At 49.4% G+C, this 18,516-nt stretch overlaps 6 protein-coding genes across 6 annotated transcripts; 3 read left to right on the top strand and 3 right to left on the bottom strand.

The window, feature by feature from the left end:
* Positions 1-361: 361 nt before the first annotated feature.
* ABOM_009880 (uncharacterized protein) lies at positions 362-1,170 on the top strand (the record flags this gene model as incomplete). The annotated part of the gene is made up of 3 exons (XM_022537008.1): positions 362-556; positions 605-820; positions 871-1,170. 3 exons carry the CDS (start codon positions 362-364, stop codon positions 1,168-1,170), a joined length of 711 nt encoding a protein of 236 aa, XP_022385440.1.
* A 459-nt stretch (positions 1,171-1,629) lies between these two features.
* ABOM_009879 (exoribonuclease II) lies at positions 1,630-4,724 on the bottom strand (the record flags this gene model as incomplete). The annotated part of the gene is made up of 3 exons (XM_022537007.1): positions 1,630-4,243; positions 4,301-4,641; positions 4,704-4,724. 3 exons carry the CDS (start codon positions 4,722-4,724, stop codon positions 1,630-1,632), a joined length of 2,976 nt encoding a protein of 991 aa, XP_022385425.1.
* A 2,332-nt stretch (positions 4,725-7,056) lies between these two features.
* On the top strand, positions 7,057-8,898 carry ABOM_009878 (FAD-binding oxidoreductase; the record flags this gene model as incomplete). The annotated part of the gene is made up of 7 exons (XM_022537006.1): positions 7,057-7,555; positions 7,621-7,734; positions 7,794-7,879; positions 7,936-8,187; positions 8,241-8,269; positions 8,323-8,518; positions 8,581-8,898. The coding sequence occupies 7 exons, from the start codon at positions 7,057-7,059 to the stop codon at positions 8,896-8,898; spliced, it is 1,494 nt and encodes a 497-aa protein (XP_022385426.1).
* A 900-nt stretch (positions 8,899-9,798) lies between these two features.
* Positions 9,799-10,516, top strand: ABOM_009877 (uncharacterized protein; the record flags this gene model as incomplete). Its single annotated transcript, XM_022537005.1, has 3 exons — positions 9,799-9,957; positions 10,032-10,360; positions 10,432-10,516. The coding sequence occupies 3 exons, from the start codon at positions 9,799-9,801 to the stop codon at positions 10,514-10,516; spliced, it is 573 nt and encodes a 190-aa protein (XP_022385430.1).
* A 983-nt stretch (positions 10,517-11,499) lies between these two features.
* On the bottom strand, positions 11,500-12,759 carry ABOM_009876 (cystathionine gamma-synthase; the record flags this gene model as incomplete). The annotated part of the gene is made up of 2 exons (XM_022537004.1): positions 11,500-12,531; positions 12,598-12,759. The coding sequence occupies 2 exons, from the start codon at positions 12,757-12,759 to the stop codon at positions 11,500-11,502; spliced, it is 1,194 nt and encodes a 397-aa protein (XP_022385421.1).
* Positions 12,760-12,979: 220 nt separating this feature from the next.
* On the bottom strand, positions 12,980-16,708 carry ABOM_009875 (uncharacterized protein; the record flags this gene model as incomplete). The annotated part of the gene is made up of 5 exons (XM_022537003.1): positions 12,980-13,053; positions 13,110-13,456; positions 13,509-13,560; positions 13,614-13,811; positions 13,861-16,708. The coding sequence occupies 5 exons, from the start codon at positions 16,706-16,708 to the stop codon at positions 12,980-12,982; spliced, it is 3,519 nt and encodes a 1,172-aa protein (XP_022385441.1).
* Positions 16,709-18,516: the final 1,808 nt, after the last annotated feature.

Raw genomic sequence — 18,516 nt, 5'->3', positions numbered from 1 at the left:
TAGACAATCCAACCAAGTGTAGTGTGCAAGTGGTTGTCAACAGTAAGTAACACAATATCTATACTTGTGGGCAACACGGAGTTGGCTCTCTAAGCTTCTTGGCTTCTGACACATCATTGCAGTATCTCCTAAGACCTTATCGTCATACTACTACGCCAGCTTTTCTTCAAATATCATATCCTATTCACCGGTCTATGAAGGATCTATTCCGGTAAACCACACGCAGCTAACTCTCTAAGCTTCATTACTACTCACACTTCGTTGCCACCTCTCATAAATAAATTTATTTCCTCACTGCTGCATCATTTTACTCTCCAAAAGTCGCATCTTCTCGTCTACCCACTCACAAGCCTTCGCTGAAATGCCTCCACAAGTTCGCCCCCTTAGTGACGGTAGCGTCAAGCCATTCTTTCTTTGGTGCATGCATTGCCAAAGACTCTGCGCTGGAAGGTACAAGAGGGAAACTGATCGTCCATTCGAAATCAACTGTTACTTCGGTGGCAAAGGGTCCATCCTTTGTCACCAATGCTCGCACGATAGCACAGCTTGTGATTCAGTATGTTCCCGTAACCTTCATCTCATAATACTATACTAACACAAGTAGGTGGCACTGGGTATGTTAGGGAATGGATGGGATTACTCCCAAATTCTTGAATGGGCTACTGGCTTTTGGGACACGCGTAAGGGAAACGAAGATGAGTACAAGTGGCCAGAGCGTGTTCGCTCAAGTGTTGTCAGTGCTCTGAGTGAACTAAACAGCGCGTTCAACAAGACTGAAGAGACTCACCGGCGTGAACATACCTTGACAGACGAGAATCATGTACGTTTGGGTTACGCGTTGTCTTTAGGATTACTCTAACGCTTCGGCAGGATGCTATGGTGGCTTACCGCACTTATGTCGAAAAGCGCCGCCGACTGCTCGTCCAGCTCCACGTTCCCGACGAGGATGAGTCGGAGGAGGATTGGGAGAGTTATTGGTCATCGAGGCTCTTGCGTCTCTTGCCTGGCGACTCTGGGTATGTGCTATGGATGGTGGCACTTCGGGCCTTTAGGGGGGCAATTGAAGATGCTATCACCAGCTGCGCTGTCCGTGGTTCAGACGACGTTAAAAAATGCTGGATGGCGGATGATATTCTGGAGTCGTTCCCAGTGGAGTGCGAGAAGATTTAAGGACAGTGTAGTCACTTCATTGCGAGGTTGACAATACATGCCAATGGCCGGCTCATTGGTTGTACTATTTGGTGGTTCCAAAGAGAACGGCTGTATCCTTGGAGACTGACGTTTATCCCTGCATATATTAGGGTGGGAAATTCTAGCTGGAGAATGTTCATCGGAATTTGAGAACCAAACTAAACCTTAATTTCCAAAGTATCTATGTATATCAAAGGTTAGGTCTCCAATTAAGAGTATGCAAATGCCCCTGAGTATTGACCTAATTTAATAGGGAAGTCTCTGCGTACAAAAATTGTCGATCTTGCATGAGATATGTTTTTCATTAAAATCCTCTATTCACTTTCCGTCTCTCGAGACTGGGGATGGTATGGTTTATAGTACAGTGTTGTATAATACATATAGGACCGAGTCATATAACTTCAGGCCTTCTAGAATGACATAGTAGTTTTGCAGATCTCACCGCCATTCTCCTACTCGCTCGAATTTCTTAACCATGCGTGTAGCTTCCATAATGACAAGCGTGCGGGATAGATCCACGGAAGTAATCTTAGCTTCCACAACGCTCAGGATATCCACATCAGACATTTCAGGAGGCGTGACAATTTGACACCGTACTCCTAGGGATGTTATGACACCTGAATATCCTTGTGCGAATTGTGATCCGACCAGAGCAGTCGCGTTGTACGGTCTATGAACCAGGCAAGTGAAGGTTTCGGGTAGGCGGCATTCGCCGAAATAGAACGCACGAAATAGGAGCATACATGCCCAAAATTGTTTCGACGCCGAGTCGATATCCATTATACGACTACGCTTCCAACGAGATCGCGAAATGAAGTTGTCCACATCCAGCTTGGAGAACGGGAGGACGGACTCATCGGTGGTAGCATCAAACCGGCGACCATGCTCACGCTCGAAGCGCAGTGCAGCCTCGATCTGATAATGAGCCATGACATCGGTATATCGTCGCAAAGGACTCGTAGACTTCACATAGACATCAAGTCCCAGGGGCGCATGGTGAGTGGGGCTGGATGAAGAGATGCCTTTTGGAGCCGCCAACTGCAGCCATGACTTCCCTCCATAGTCCGTCATGTTGCTGTTGGTCAACTTCGGGTATTCAGGATGGTAGAACGTTCCATCAAACACGGCGGGGATGTTGCGTTCAGCCAACCACTTGCCGGAAACGTAGCATGCTAAATTCATCAGGGTGGAAACAAGATTGCGTTTCGTTAAATCAGGCACCTCATGCGGATCAACGTTTCGGGGACGAAGTTGAATAATAGGGTCCCCGAGTATATACCGGCCTTCTGTCAATTGCATGTTGTATGGCTTCAATGGTGCGTTGCCAGCAGTGACTGAAACAGGAGTATCCATCGACGATGGCCACTCCATTGCGCCATTCCTTCGTCGGTGTTCCCGGAACGCGAGCATCAACTCTCTCAGAGTGTTGAAGGTCTCTTCATCCTCTGAAGATAACTTTTCTCGTAGATTATTACGAGTGTGCTCGTTGGAGTACTCCCCTCCTACCGTCAACGGTTCCAGAACCTCCTGTGGCTCGGGCTCAAATACGCTGCGTAGTTTATCATGCGTGATGTAGATAACGTTTCTGGCTATGCCATTGACAATTTCAGTATCCAATATCTCGCCCTGTAGATTCATCTTGGCACTGAATGTCAATGTCGGACGGCCAGGCGCCAAACTGAAGTGCTCTTGCGTTAGCGTGTTAGGAAGCATTGGATATGTTCGCTCCGGAGCATAAACGGTCTGAACACGAGAGGCCGCATATTCCATGATCAATTCATGAGGGTTAACAAACGCAGATGGATTAGCGACATGGACACGGATCCAGAAAGTGTCTTCTGGCCCCGGTATGCGCTCCAGAGAAACACCGTCATCAATCTCCTGCGCACCAGGGTCATCTACACAGTAAACCGGTAGGTCACCAAAGTCTGTCCGCATACTCTCCATTTTGTCTGTGACGCCTTCGGAATTTAATTCCTCACAGGCCCGTTGTACATCCTCCCACATTCTGTCTGACTGGGGGGATACACCATGTCCTGGAAGTGCCAAATTTTGATCCAGTAATCGCAAATTCTCCCATGGGGCCACAACTCCCAACTCTTGCAAGAATAGAGCAGCCGTACCTGCATTCGTGTCCAGCGCACTATACATTCCTGTGGCGCGCATAATGTGTGACCCAGCCGAGCGAAGAATTCCAGATGTCATCCGTCGGGGCGGAATACACCAAAGCTGAAGATATTCGATGATCATACGATCAGTGTAACTAAATGTCTCTGTCAAGACCTCACGGTAAACCAAAGGCTTCCCATCTTGTCCAGGCTGGTATCGCTGCGCTGTTGGACCGACAGAAGCCAGTATTGTTGGAGACCTAACTTTTCGACTGAGCCTTATAAGACGCTGGGCTTTCTGGATGAATTGCTGGATAGGATGGTCTTTCAGATTAGGCACCTCGTTTCCTGTGACGGCACGGATGAGATACTCTTGGTGTTCATGCACCCATGTGAGGATTGTGTCAAGTATATTGGCGACTCGCCTCGGTTGAACGAAATAGTGGTCGGTGAAGATGGAGCTCCGATCATTCTCGATGAGAAAGGAATTTCGACGAATGGCCCGATGTACGGCAAACAAGATCTTATCGTCGACTTGGTCACTTGTGATATCAAGCGCTTTACAGGTCAGATTTTCGAGTGTTAACTCTAGTTTCTCTTCCTCGTCCGCCACGATCTCATGTATATTGTCCAGCCGATAGGCATTCGCTTGGTATAACTGATGAACCTGTTCGTTGAAATCATTGATCATCCGCAAAATAGGCGCACCAATCGGCCTCGGTACCCCTCCTTCGATAGCTGATTGCATTTCCAAGCTGAGCTGTGCGAGAGCGTCGGGGAAATGGGGTAGCAAGGGGGCCACCAGTTCTCGTGGGACAAACCCTTTTATCACGAAATCAAGATCCTTTGCAAAAGCAATGCGCCATTTTCCTCGATCAGTGTAGAATTGCTGCTGCTTGCAGACAGACCGAACGTAAACGGCAAGATTCAGGATGCCTTCGGCACTTTCAGGAACCAGTCAGTACGTTTGAACCAGCAGCTGACAATGAGGGGCAGCATACGAGGACAGTGCCACTAGATCTCCCGGCTCCAGAAAGTCATGCATTCCTTCCCCTTCTTCGGCAATATTTTCAAAGTCCGTAACATCCTCGTCTGTCTCTCGCAGGGCATCGCTACCTGCATCATGCGCTTCCCGATAGTCGTTTAGCATGTTTCCAACCCAAGGTGCCGAAGCATCCAATGTATTTGATGTCCCGGGCCCTCGGACAGGATCCAGAGGATTCGGATGATTCTCCTGCCATTTTCGCAGATATTCCCGGATATCTTTATTCTCCTCGAACTCGGATTTAAGACGGATGTCTTCGATGGAAGTAGAAGACCTCAGGAGGTCTTGTGGGGGACTCTAAAGCTGGTCAGAGAAGTCGCGACCGCAACCAAATTGAGTATTCCACACCTTTACTTCACTATAATATCTGCTCGACCCATCGCGGCGGCATAATGGAAACTGATTGCGTTGAGGGAGCGAACGAAAGTGAGAAACAACTCCGGAGATCGAGGACGCTGAACGGTTCCGGTTGATTATTCTCACGTCAGCCACGCTCTGTGATACTCGACTCCTCAGTAGAGTTAAAGACATCATGGAGCATTATAATGCCCAAGTCCACAGTAGAACCCCTCAATCAAGGCCGAAGAGACGTGGCAAACAACATTTTCAGCGCAGTTCCAGCGCAAAGCCTGCTGGGTAGCCCCGGCAGAATGTCCTCCACCGCCGAGGCGGTGAGCCTGAGAATATTTCCGCGGTTAATTCTTAATTCGGCTTAGCGTCTGAAACTCATATGATTAAGCTATTTACTCTTCTTTAGGTAACTACGTGTATATCCTCTTTCATTCCAGCCATCTAGTCTTCTACATGCTTAAGCTGCGTGGCTGGCTAGCGCTTCTATCTCGGTGCTTTTATCTGAAGGTACAAAATTCCGAGCTACCAAGCTATTAGTCACTCATGTTTACAAAGAAATGAGAGTCGACCAGCAAACAGACTGTTTCTAAATCAGTCTCAATTGCGGGGACCTGATTTGTCGGCAATTCTATCCATAACCCTTGTTGATGGAGCCTTATGCAGCTTGGCTTTACAGGGGAAGGAATCAACGGATGCCTAGAGTCCTGGACTCAATCCATTTCCGGCAAATCATCTGCTGACGGAGATTTCCTTGCCGATACCCGCTGTGATATAGCCGTGGCGGCGTAATTCCACCGCAATGCCGTCAAACAGGGCCGTGAATTGCTGACACTTTCTTCTCTTCGCCTTGTTTACTGCTTTGGGAGGATAAGCATAGCTCAAGTGCACTGCGGATTTGCCACACTCAAGCTACGGATACTTGCTTGGCATTCTACCGGCTCCTCGGTCTCTGGATAGACCCTAAACTCAGTTCTCCGCTGTCTCCACGTCTACCCACAAAAAAATATACGGTTATAGTGCAAATCCTCGGCTGCCTTACGTTTATGGAAGATCGTGTCTGTCGTCTTTGCATGTGAAATGTGATAGTCGAGTTGTTGGTCGTTGGTCGTTCGCGTTCCCTTCGGCAATTGCCAAGCATTCGACTCTCCTCATGGAGTGTCGATCAGGCGAAACCATGCAATATATCCGTGAATTAAATCCGCTAAATCAAACTAACCTTATAATCTAGTCTAAGTCTCCTAGGGCCTGTTCATCATTTCCTGAATTGCCCAACCGAATCAGGCCAAAGCCTCATCTGCCAACGTCCTAATGATCGCTCTGACACCAGTCATGCAATGGCGTATTTCCCCGCACGATGTTGAAAGAATGACTTCGCAAATGCCGCTACTATACAGGCTCGCTTAAGTGATCTGAGTTGTGCTATGCATTTAGCGTGATAGCTTTCCTAAAAACATTCCTCGAAAGCGTTCATTCTTGCGGAGAACGATATGCACTGAGGGTGAAATACTCCGTGCCCCTGATCCAAACGATGTTTGCTACTGCCAACGTCAGCATTAATACCTCGGATATTAGGCATGCCTTTCCCCTGGCTTAGTCCCTTAACAGGGATGTTATTGACTAGCAGTCCCTCCCTTTTCCACCAAACTCCTGAAACTCAACGAATAACCTGATCTGAGGCGCCCGGGTGTGGATATGTGGATTTGCGGATGACTACCAAGTTATTAGAAAAGTTTTTCTAGGAGCTTTTCCATTAGCAATATACAGCCGCAGTTCCGGGCTGTTTAGTAGTAAAATATGCGTTGATCTCCGGTTCGATCGGAGGTCCACTTCGCTACCATGGAACCTATACTAACTTGGCACGGACAACCATCGAGGATTATATTCCGGTTAGGAAACGCATAGCCCCTCTTCCTCGGGCTACAAATCTTCTAATATGCTAGGTTTTGGCAATTCAGACGCCCATAGCCGACATCATTTTCGGATTTTGAGCCCATGCCATAGGCCGCACGGGGATCAGCAGAGAGACCTGGTCTCGGGGCAATGTAGCCGTTCTCCAGAAGCCAGGTCTTCCTTTACCTAAGTCCCAGCACCAGTTTCCGATACGGCTCCACTGCTGCTGGTAGTGTGATTGTGACAGTGGGGCCATTGAACCCTGAAGAAGGCTATCATTGCCAGGCGATACTATTCGTCTTGTAGTTCGAAGGCCCCTTTTCGGCCCCTGCCCAACTGCCATAGCACATACATATATAGCGCTTTTCCCGTACGCATTTTAGTGACTATAGTATCATAAATTAAAATCCGTGACCTACATAATCCACTTCTTCCATATTCCCTGCTCCATAATCATCTACATTGACCACCATGAAACCCGGCCAAACATGGCGAACAGCCATAGTGGCTTCCCTGGCTGCTTTTGGTTCTTTAGCAACAGCGGCAGACATATGCTCCAAGCTCGATCAGCAAGGCATAGCAATCGAAAATCGTTTGACCATTTCGTTCCTCAAGGTTCTGAAGGACTACTGGTCCACCGCGTGCGGTAATCTTCGCCCAACATGTATCGCCTCCCCCAAGAGCGCTCTGGAGATGTCTCAGATCGTCAAGGAGCTCCATGATGTTGATACCTTGTTTGCGGTCAAGTCCGGTGGACACATGCCCAACAATGGCTTCGCCAGCATTCAGGACGGGCTCCTCATCACCACCCAGAACCTTGACAATGTCATCTATAATGCCGAGGATCAGACCGCTATTATCGGGCCGGGGCTTTCTTGGGAAGATGCACAGAAGGGCCTGGATGGAACTGGTCGGACCCTTGTTGGTGGTCGCCTGGGGGGTGTGGGTGTGGGTGGATATATGCTTGGAGGTACGGTAACCTTTTCTTTCCGCTCAAGTAACTCGAACTGTTGGCTAACCTCTTCGGCACTCAAGGTGGGCTGAGCTTCTTGAGCTCTCAGTATGGCTGGGCAGCGAATAACGTCATTAACTTCGAGGTCGTTCTGGCCAACGGCACCATTGTGAACGCAAACGAGAAGGAAAACACCGGTAGGCAAACGCTCATAACCAATTGGGACCAGAGGCAGAGGGTGACAGTGGAACAATAGATCTCTTCGCAGCCCTCAAGGGAGGTGGAAACAACTTCGGCATTGTCACGGCTTATACCCTCCAGACACATCCAATGGACCATAAGGTTCGTCAACACTTCATGTTAGAAGAAGGTGTTTTAGAGTTATCTAACCATGACAGGTCTGGGGAGGGAACTACGTCTTCAGTGCGGACAAGACGCCTCAAATTCTCGAAGCCATCCGTGACTTCACCGAAAACTACCCCGATGACAAGGCCGCCATCATCGTGACGGCTGAGCATGCCGCGCTTATCAACACATGGATCATGTTCCTCTTCTACGACGGACCGGAGCCTCCGCAGGGCGTCTTCGATCGATTCAAGGCCATTGGGCCATTGGACACGACCAAGACGTGGGATAGCTACTACGATTTGGTTCGCACCCTAGTTCTAACCAGACTACCTAGCAAGCTAACGTGTACTCACAGCTCAAACACAACGACCTCTTCATCTTGAAGTAAGGCAGCCTATCAGCATATATTAGTAAAACTGGTGTACTAATTAAAGCAGGGGCCAACGGTATACCATCGCAACGGAAACAACACCGGTTCCTAACAAAACAGTCGGCGCAGAGGTCATGCAAACGTACTACGACCATTGGTTTAACATCACAAATACGGTCCTGGGCGTCCCGAATATGATTGGCTCCATCGCATTCCAGCCGATGCCCAGAACGATCGCGCAAAAAGCTCAGGCCCGTGGCGGAGTAAGTTCTGTAACTTCCTAAGCCCTAGCCACAGCGGCTAATCACACATATCATGCCATTAGGACCTTATCAACTTTCCCACTGATCAGGATTATCTCGTTATCGAATTGGACTTCTCCTATGCCTTCTCGGCAAGTGACGAGAAGATCGACGCTGCGAACAAAAACCTGTTCAATGGGTTCGATAGGATTATTTCGAACTACATTGACGAAGGCGTGCTACCAGACGTCTACAGGCCGTTGTTCATGAACGACGCGAACTACGCGCAAGATTACTGGAGCCGTCTGGGCTCGACTGAGCAGGCACGCGAGACAAGAAAGAAGTATGATCCCGAGTTATTCTTCCAGAAGCGGACGAGTGGAGGGTTCAGGCTTGGATGAGTATGACACGATGCTGCCGTTATCCATACCTTTCAAACTATCTATATGCACACTATGCTTATACCATTCTTATCAACACTACTCTCAATAACATTGCCAATGATGATTTCAATCCGATCAGTTCACATCTAGACCAACCCCCAGCTAACCCTCCAATCAAACCCCAACCCCAAAATAACATCCACCAAGCCCAGTCCACAATAAACCAAATAAAAACAACCCAATAAAACCATCTCAACCCAAACTCTCGTCTAAATCCCCCCCGTCTCAAGTCCAAATAAGCTCACGCCACCAATTGGCCCAGAGCTCCCCCCAGGAAGCCACCCTAAGCGCCGACGCGGATCTCACGCCCCCAAGCACCCACCACACCCAATCCTGCGTCCCATTTCTATTTCCGGTGCCGCCCTGCAGATATGGATATATGCGCTGGGGTCGAGGCTCAACTTCCTTCCCTGTTTGAGCTTGGACGGGGTCTAGACTTTCTTCCTGGGACTTTGGTCATAGAGGTTGTGATTTGTCGGTAGGCGCTGGAGATCGGCGGTTGGCGGGTGAGCTTTGATCGTGTGGTTTTGGTCTAGATCTTGGGTGTTTGAGTGTGTGCTATATTTGTTTTCGTTGAGTTGGGATTCGGGGATTGGGTTTTGGTATATAAGGGTGTGGTTTGGTCTTGGGAGATGGGAGATAAGTCACAGTCAGGTCATCGCAATTTCTACTTAATATTGAGTCGCACATTCCTTTCCGATTTCTTTATTGTGTCCTTGTTGTGAATCACGTTCTTTATATTGATATATACGTAATACCGCTCCTTTAACTGTTTCATTTCTTGTTCTGTGGTGAAAAGATCCCGTTATACAGTCATTACATCCTGTCTTGATCGGCAGATATATACAACCATCCAACATGCCGAAATACGGAGCCCTTGGCGCAACTTTCATGATCGCCCGGATCATCCAGGCCTGCTCTCTTGTTGCGATCATCGGATTGACGGCCAACTTCATCGCAGAGATTGTGAACAGTGACCTCACTCCTCCTAGTATCTTTATCGGCACAATCACAGTGGTATGGTCCCGACCCTAATCCCAATCATAACCCCATTCAAAACAGAGCTCCCAACAGAGATTAATTCAAATTAGACCTGCATAGCAGTAATCTACTGCATAATCACAACGATTCTTTTCTTCGATAACATTCTCCCCTTCTTGGCTGCCGCCATCGCAGACTTCCTCCTCCTCATCGCTGTCATCGTCGTGGCTGTCATAATCGGAAAGCCACTCTCGTATCTGCAATGTGACAAGATTGCCGAGGCCACCGACAAGATTTCCAGCGCATATGCCTTTGCCACGAAATTAAGCAGCTACCTATCCCACCTGAACGGAAAGTTGCAGTACGGGACTTTGATTGGTGCGAGCAAGGGGGTTTGCTTAGAGGCGAAGAGTATCTGGGGATTGAGTATTGCTTTGTGGTATGTCCTTGTCTCTTGTTTTCTTCAGTGCCGTTTCTTTGGGGCTGGACCTAGTGCTAACGACAAGCTAGTATCATGTTCTTTTTCTCCATGATCTGTTGCATCTGTCTCTGGAAGCAGAAGAAGGCGAGTGGAACGGAGAAATTGGACGGCTGAAACGGTTTGACTTGAATAATGTGTATTGGTTATGGGGGATTGATGGTGATGTGGTCGGTGGGTATTGTCGAAGCGTTGCATTGTGAAGTAATGCCTTTTTCCTTGGTGATTTCCGTCTTGTCTGTTGTATATTGGTACCGTTTGCCCTAATACTCTCCATTCCCGGAAATTCTCTGTCTGTTTGTCTGTCTGTCTGTCTGCCTCTTTCTTTCTTTCTTTTGTTCTTCAGATTCTGCTCCATATGTCTTTCATCCCTTGTACGTAGCACCTAAATAATCCAGTCAGCCAAATCCAGCCTCAAATCCAAACACCAACTCACTAACCTAAAACAAAACACAACCTCCCACTCAACACTCTCCTCACCTCTCTCTCCATCAACACAAGAAAACAAAAAGGTGAATCAATCACCCCGAACTAACTGGCGGAATAACAGCCACCTCATTCCCCGCCTCAATCACCACTCCCTCACAATCAGTGACATCCACATACTCCTCCCCCAGACTCACCCCACAGCTACTCAGTATCTTCTCTTGTATGCCTGGGTACTTGGACTCTAGGACATCGAAGAGCTGGTTGAGGGGAAGTGGGGCGCGGAGGGATTCAGTCTGTTTGCCGGTGTAGGTGGTTGCAGAGGAGAAGTAGTGGATTTGAAAGGTTGGGGTTGTCATTTTTTTTTTCTTGATTTCTTTCTGTACTCTTTCTTTTCCTTTTTGGTTGTGGGGATGAATCGAATGTACTGTGTAAATGAGGAAGTCGGAGTAGGAATGAGTTGAAGTTTACGAGAGGGGCGAAGGCTAGACCCAATTCATCCATGTGTTTAGTTTATATATAAATGCGGGGTTGATGTTGATATCATCGCTTATCAGCTACGTGATTATCTCCGATACGTTACGGCACCAAATTAAACGGAATCAGACGTGTCGATCTGACCATTTCCATTGACGTATCAAATTATATGTCCATACCATGTCGTGAATCAGATTTTACTCACTCAACGCCCGGAATGCGCCTACCAAATCCCTCCGGAGGTCTTCCCAATTCTCTAATCCTACACTGATCCGCAACAACCGGCGATCCACCGTCACATCACTCATCGTTCGCCACTCAATTAAGGTCTCCACACCTCCGAGGCTGGTAGCATGCTGGAAGAAGGCGAGCTTACTGGGGAGCTTACGTGCATAGTCCTCGGTTTTCATGCTGATCGAAAACACCGGTCCGAACCCGTTCGGCATCTGCTTGAGCAACCACGATTCATCCTCTTTCTGCAGGCTGGCGTGGAATACCTGCTGCAGAGCAGCCTGGGTCACAGCCTCATCGCTGCCAGGAGCTGGGTTTTGCGCCTGCAGCGCGTTGTTCAACCATGTGACTAGGTTCGTGGCATTCTGGCTCTGCCGCTGCACGCGAACCTCCAGGGTCCGCAAACTGCGCGTCCCCAGCCAGCTCTCCATATTGCCCATGACACTACCTAAGAACATCCGATCCTCGAACAGCCGCCGGGCCCAATCACTCCGCTGTGTGGCGAGAACACCACAAAGGAGGTCACTGTGTCCACCAAAGTATTTGGTACCAGAATGCATGACCAAGTCTGCACCCCATTGGAATGGGTCCTGCAGACCCGGCGGAGCAAAGGTGCTATCCACAATAAGATACGCCCCGCGCGAGTGAGCCTTCTTGGCGTACTCTTCGATGTTGAAAGCGGTGCCTTCGGGGTTGACCGGGGTCTCCAGAAGGATAGCATCTCCCGACTCTAATTGCTCAGCGGGACAGTCGAGGTCCAGCTTTTGAAGACCGGTGAGACGGCTGAAGAGCTTAATAACACCGTGACATCCATGGTATCCGTTTCCAACTGCGATTCGGCGGGGATTCAGGAGGACGAGTGCTGCATGCAAGGCCGATAGACCGGACGAGTAACTGATCGCCTCGCCATGGAGAAGTGAAGACAGGAGGGCTTCAAATCGGTTCAAATTAGGCGACGTCAGACGAGAATAGATGTGCTTGGTCTTGTCCTGATCATACTAAAGCGACACTATCAGACCGGCTCAACCAATTGCATAGAGTAGCCGAGAATCAAAGGAACATACACCACTGAGATCTGCTGCCGGCACAAGGTCCTCGGGATCATCAGGGTACCGGAACGTAGTGGAAAGGTGCAGCGGAGGGGCTACATCGGTGACCACGTTCAGCGCCTCATCTGCATGCAAGGCATGCGTAGCAGCGGCAATGCTGTCATTGGTTGGAGCCATTGTACAGTATTGGAACCTAAGAATGGCTAGGAGAGAGGGGAGAACGAGGGTCGCCGGTTGGAACTGCGGATTCCACGCCGGCCTCTTGAGAGAAGTGGGGGAAAGACCTGGAGAGAGGGGCAACACGTGACACGTGGGTCCCGCCGTTCAATTGCGTTATCATATGTACAAGTCATCAATGGTGGCCACATAGATACAGTGTCATTTGTTAGACGCGGGTTTACCGCCGAAGAGAACTCATTCGAGATGCCTCCCGAGACGATCCTGGAAGAGCAGCTTGCAAATTGGCTCGGTCTAGGTCGGTAAGTGTTAGCGCAGCCTACCATTCCGTCGGGGGGAACAAAACATACCAGCTTCAGAATCGAAGCCAATCGAAATATCATCATTCTCGCTGGGGAAATCGGGCATGTCCAAGCAGATGAAACTAGACGTGGGATCATCGCCGGTTTTTGGTAGCGCAAACTTGGCATCACACAGCTTAATGCAAAACTTGCCCGAGCGGGTAAAGTTTTCGTATACATCGGTGCCTTTGAGTACAAAGTTCATGCACTTTCCATGGTGGAAGTCATTCAAAAATGCTATCAATTGTATAACCTTGTCATGTTGAACCACTTGAATCCGGGCTCTAGTTGATTCCCACTTCTTCGTGATTGGGACCACCATGCGGCGTCGTGATATCGTGAAGGAAGTAGCAATACTGTCTCCGTTAGTCTTTGGCGAGACTTGGCAACAAAGAAAGTTCATCATACCCGTCGTATAGCACGTTGAATCCTGTGACAGCGGCTTCAAACTTGTGAAGGTCTGCTAAAGTCAGTAACTAGGTAGGTCAACCGCTGCTTGGCAAGAAGAAGTACCTTTGACAGTCGCGAAGTCAAACCGGCGGACCATTGGCTTCACCATCGCGATCTGCATGAAATCCGCAAAACGGTCTGGCATTTCAGGAGCGGTGAGATTCTCGGCGATTGAAACGGTCAGATCATGTTGTCCGGGCCGGTACAGACTCAGGCCCGTACGGTTGTTAATTTCCAGACCCAGTTTCAACTCGCCAGGCCCTAAAGCAGTATTAGCAGTAGCTCGGCGAGACCAGATTATGCGACATACCAAGGTTGATACGGTCCGTTACAGATCCCCATTCGGTCGCCACGAAAGCCCGTAAATGTTCTGAGAGAATAGTTGGGCCATATTGATGGTCGACAAAGGCGTGCTCCTGATCAATAACCGACACACTACCAGCAGGAAACTGTAAGTGGGCTGTCTCCGGCTGACCGTTGAATCGATCAGCTGGCTGTTCGATGGCGTAAGCACGGATAGGAATATCAGGTGTCTTAACCTCCCCCTCTTTGGTTGTCATTCCGAGTAGTAGAGAATGCAGGGCACTGCGCTCCTCGACGTCGTGAAACGTCATTAGCATGGAACGACTCCTGCCATCCTGTTTGACCTTGAGCATGAGAGCCGGCGCTCCATCTTCACCTCTGAGAAGACCAAACACGATTGGTGCATTATGACCGATAATGTGGCTTACATTGCTGAGCGTCTTGACCTTGGGGCTTGTGAGAACTGCAATACGGTAGCCTTGGTGTAATTCGCGGCTACCAGTGCCCTCAGTCACGGTCATGGAGCGCTCAAACAGCCGAACGCGGCAGTGCTCAATAGGTTCAGCAGGGAACGCCTTGCTCTTGCTAGGATCCATATATTGGAAAACCTTTAAGGTAGTTTCATAAATTGTAGTCTCATCGGATTTCGGCTGCAAACTAGCTTCGGTTTGCTGTGTATATTGCACGATGTTCCACAGATTTTTGAAATCGTCCTCTTGGAACATAACATCCAACTGGAACCCACGGGGAAGTTTCACCTGCATGAAGTTTGATCGCACACGCCAGTGCACATCATTCCATGTAGGGCCCTTTTTCTTATCTGACTGAATCATGACATTGACCAATTCATTCTGGCTGGTAATTGATGCAAACACGTACCAGTCGGCCCGGTCACGGATAATAGACAATACGCACGGCAGGGGTTCGTCATGGTGAGTACCATCCTCACTTGAGCTCACCATAACCTTCACAAACATGCTTCCATAGCTGAAGTATCGACTTGTATCACCTAGTGGCATAGTTTGTGCCAGATTCGGCCCTTGTCCAGACTTGTCGACCAACATAGACCTCGTGGCAGTACCAGAAAGGATGGCTGAGACATCTGGAGCAAAGGCAGGATACTTCAACCACATACTGGTCTCAGCCTGGATTCCTGCACCGCCTGTGGCATCAATTGAGGTAATGATATTGTTCCTTTTGATAGACATTGCCAAAGAGCGCAAGTGATTTAAGATCGTTTGGTGCAAGCCCAGGAGGTCAGCTAAGCGTTTGTCGCCAGTTGTGCTTATTACTGCTAGCAAGGCGTCGACGCTCATCGCACCGTAACGGGTTAACTCGTTGTGTTTAGGAATAACGTTTTCACATATCCACAATGCTTTCCCAAGATCAACCACAGCCTGTTTCGCGGTTTCCGTAGACTTGGACTGCTGCGGACTGGAACCGGAGCTCGAAGGGCGGGATCGTGCGTACACCTCAAGTGTTTTCTTCCCGCGCATAAACCACCATACTGCAGCCCTCACCCACTCTGTGAGCGAATACTCCATCAAGGCCTTCCTCCTTTCTGCATTATGTCGAATGAGGCTTTCATGCTGCGCTACATAAGCCTTGAGGTCCGTGAAAGCAGCGTCACCAAACTGGTTAGCGATAGACCGTAAGGACATCTTGGGAACTTGAGGGTTTCGTGGAGCATCCCGGCTGTCTCCACTACTCGGGCGGCCTGGGCTACCCATGGCAGAGTCCCTGGAAGGAGGCAGGGGTTTTGGAGGAGAGGCACTCATCGTCACACTAGCCGGTGTGAGACCAGAAGGTAACGTAGGCTCAATCGGCGGAGAAACAGGTCCTCGCGATGGCGGGCTGGCAGGATTTCGGAAAGGGTTGGCTTCTGGTTCGGCCTCGTCCTCTGAAATCGGAGGTGTTTCATACTCGGAGCTTGGACTATCGGGCACCGCTGGGGCCGCTGGGGCCACCGGCATCGGCCCTTGCCCTTCCTTATTGTCATTGCTCGGCGACGGGGGATCTTGATAACGATGTTGCAGAGCACGACCCTCCTCAGCTTGCATCCTATCCCGGACTCGCTGCGCAAACGTGCTAGACTCCGGCGATGCTCGGAATGACAACCGAGACCCGGGCTGGCCCATGTTTAGTGTCATGAGAAAATCCGAATCCTGAGGGCTCTGTAAAAATAACGGCTTGGTCGCAGCGGGGTTGATCTTGTCTTGCGTGTTCGTACGCTGATGCCGTGATGCAAACCCGTCTCCCAAAGAGGTATCGAGGTGAAGCTGAGGGAGTGTTGGTTGACGAGAATCCAGTATATCTCCTTGTTGACTTGACCCGTGACTATTTTGACGATTGCGATTCTTGGATATCACCACCGTGGGCGTTTCCGATTCGTCACCACCCTCACCGATCACCTCGGGCACCCTCTCAGTGAACCTGACTCGCAGGCCTTTCCGAGCGGGGTTTTTCGGGGGAGCCCTTGGAAAGCTCATCGATGGATAGCTATCGGTAGCCGAAGCGGGTTTCGCAATGGGAGAGGCTTCTGAAACATCTTGGGATGATGATGACTGCCACCGTTGTGAGACATCTAAACGTGGTGTTGGAAGTCCCCGTGAGGCCCCAGCAGTCGAGTGAGCTCCATGAGATCCATACGATACAGTATTCGAACGAACGGGGGCTAGAAACGACTCAATTTGCTGGTCGGTCGCACCCCCACCCCTGCCACCGCCGCCAACTGCGCCCTTGCTTTGTTTATCCTTCGAAAATAGTTTTTCCCGCCATCGAGGCTTCGTAGTCGGTTTCCGCTGGGGGGTGGCTTTGGTGTCACCTAGGAAGGCGAAAGGGTCATCTGTAGACATATTCACTATGTTTGTCACTGATAGCTGGTATCGTTTTCTATAGAAGCATGGCAAGCTTGGGAAGATCAGACGAGAAGGGTCTTGAGGCCTTGTCTGTACTTTCCCCCGCCAAATCTGACGTTATAGTGCTTGTGCGCCGACAGGGGGACTAAACTAGTCCTAGCGTTGCGATTTGGTGTGGTCACGCAAGTGCCTTTTTAAGGTCCAGGAAGATTTATGGAGTTGCGACTCGGAGAACAGCCAAGGATGACAAGGAGCGGCGGGGTAGAGGAGCGGCTGTTACCCTGGGCGAACGTTATCCTGTCCTAGGAAAATGTTGTTTGAGAATGATCGGGGAGTCTAGGCGGAACGGGGAGGCGAGAGGTGATAATAAAACGCTCAGGGTCGGACAGCTTCCAGCGCAGAAATTCGTCACCAGGTGAACTGGTACTACCGGGGGCTAGGAGACAGGCGTGATTGCCTTCGTTGTTTAGTGGAGTAGGGGACCGGCGATCTGCCAAAACCAATCAATTAGAACGACCATTCACAGACGGAGTTTGCGACCAAGCGGCCATTAGAGCAGTGCTCAGGGGGAGCATGGAAATTAGGCCATGGAACTAGACAAACCTAAGGTCCAAGGCGTTTAGATAAATCTGCTGAATTCCCGCGCCCCAATTGCGCACGAGGGGGGCGTATCTGGAGTGGATGTGAAGGAGGATGTGGGCTATTGAGTAAGTGACAGACGATAGATAAAATATCAAGCTGAGCCAGCAGCTCTCTTTGTTCCTCGGACGGTTTGTAGAAGTCGAAGAAGAAGAAACCCACTCCTCAGAACAAAAGTATACTACTAATAGTAAGTCAGAGAAGACAAAGAAAGGAAGAAAGAAATCGAGCAGAGAGCCAGAGAGGAAAAGGCCGCGCGAGGGAGTATGAAAGTGGACATGGTACGACCTCCGTGCTATTAAACATGTCGCCGACCGAAAGGCGGGTAAACTTCCTGTAATAATGAATGGATGGACAGTAAACTTGGCCTTAGGCCGCTTCTCCGCAATACTAGTACTAAGCCAGGGAACTCCCCAATCTCAAGACTATCCAGCCATTCACATTCGACCGACTGTCCTACACTAGATTACATTCCGGACGGTAATGGTTTAGCCTTATCATTCTCTACGCACAATGGTTCGTTACTAATGCACAGTGGTTTTCATAAAATGAGAATGTCTTACACTAGTCCAATTTTTTATAATAATAATCCTACTATTTAGGACTAGTCAGAGCAGTATACCACGAAGGATGAGGGTTTGACAATTGTTGAAAGATGATCACGTGGGCTCTATCGGGGAGAAGACACTGTCATTCAATTACATACATACATGCTCCATACATACCATACCGCAATGTATGTAAGAGTTCAAGCAAATACATTGGATTTGCTGTAGGTTCGCAATAGTACGTACTCCTACAGGGGACCCTAACCTAAGGTTAGGTAGGTATCCTTTACTTGCAACCAGGTCCCATGATTCGCGTAATCTTAAGCACTCAGGATTCCTGCACCGCCTCTTTCTAAAACCGCCAGCTATTCATGTCTCAGCAGAAGATCCTTCCAACCTCCTCGACCACCACTTACCCTTGGGATAAATAATAATATGGTCAAGCCAACTGAAGGCCGCCGCTCATCACACGAGCGGCAAGTGAAACCCCTACCTATGAGGTCGTGCGACTAGATTAAAATGGATCACGGGAACTGACCCGGTCCCTACACAATACAAGAATGGTAGTTGGTTGACATCCCGCAGGTAGGTATTTACTCCGTAGTAAGTACTTACCCC

This window comes from Aspergillus bombycis (assembly GCF_001792695.1).
Source record: "Aspergillus bombycis strain NRRL26010 chromosome Unknown contig00105, whole genome shotgun sequence".
In the NCBI taxonomy this organism is placed as follows: Eukaryota; Fungi; Ascomycota; class Eurotiomycetes; order Eurotiales; family Aspergillaceae; genus Aspergillus; species Aspergillus bombycis.
Note: the sequence above shows the minus strand (reverse complement) of the source record. Positions and strands in the feature narration are given on the sequence as shown.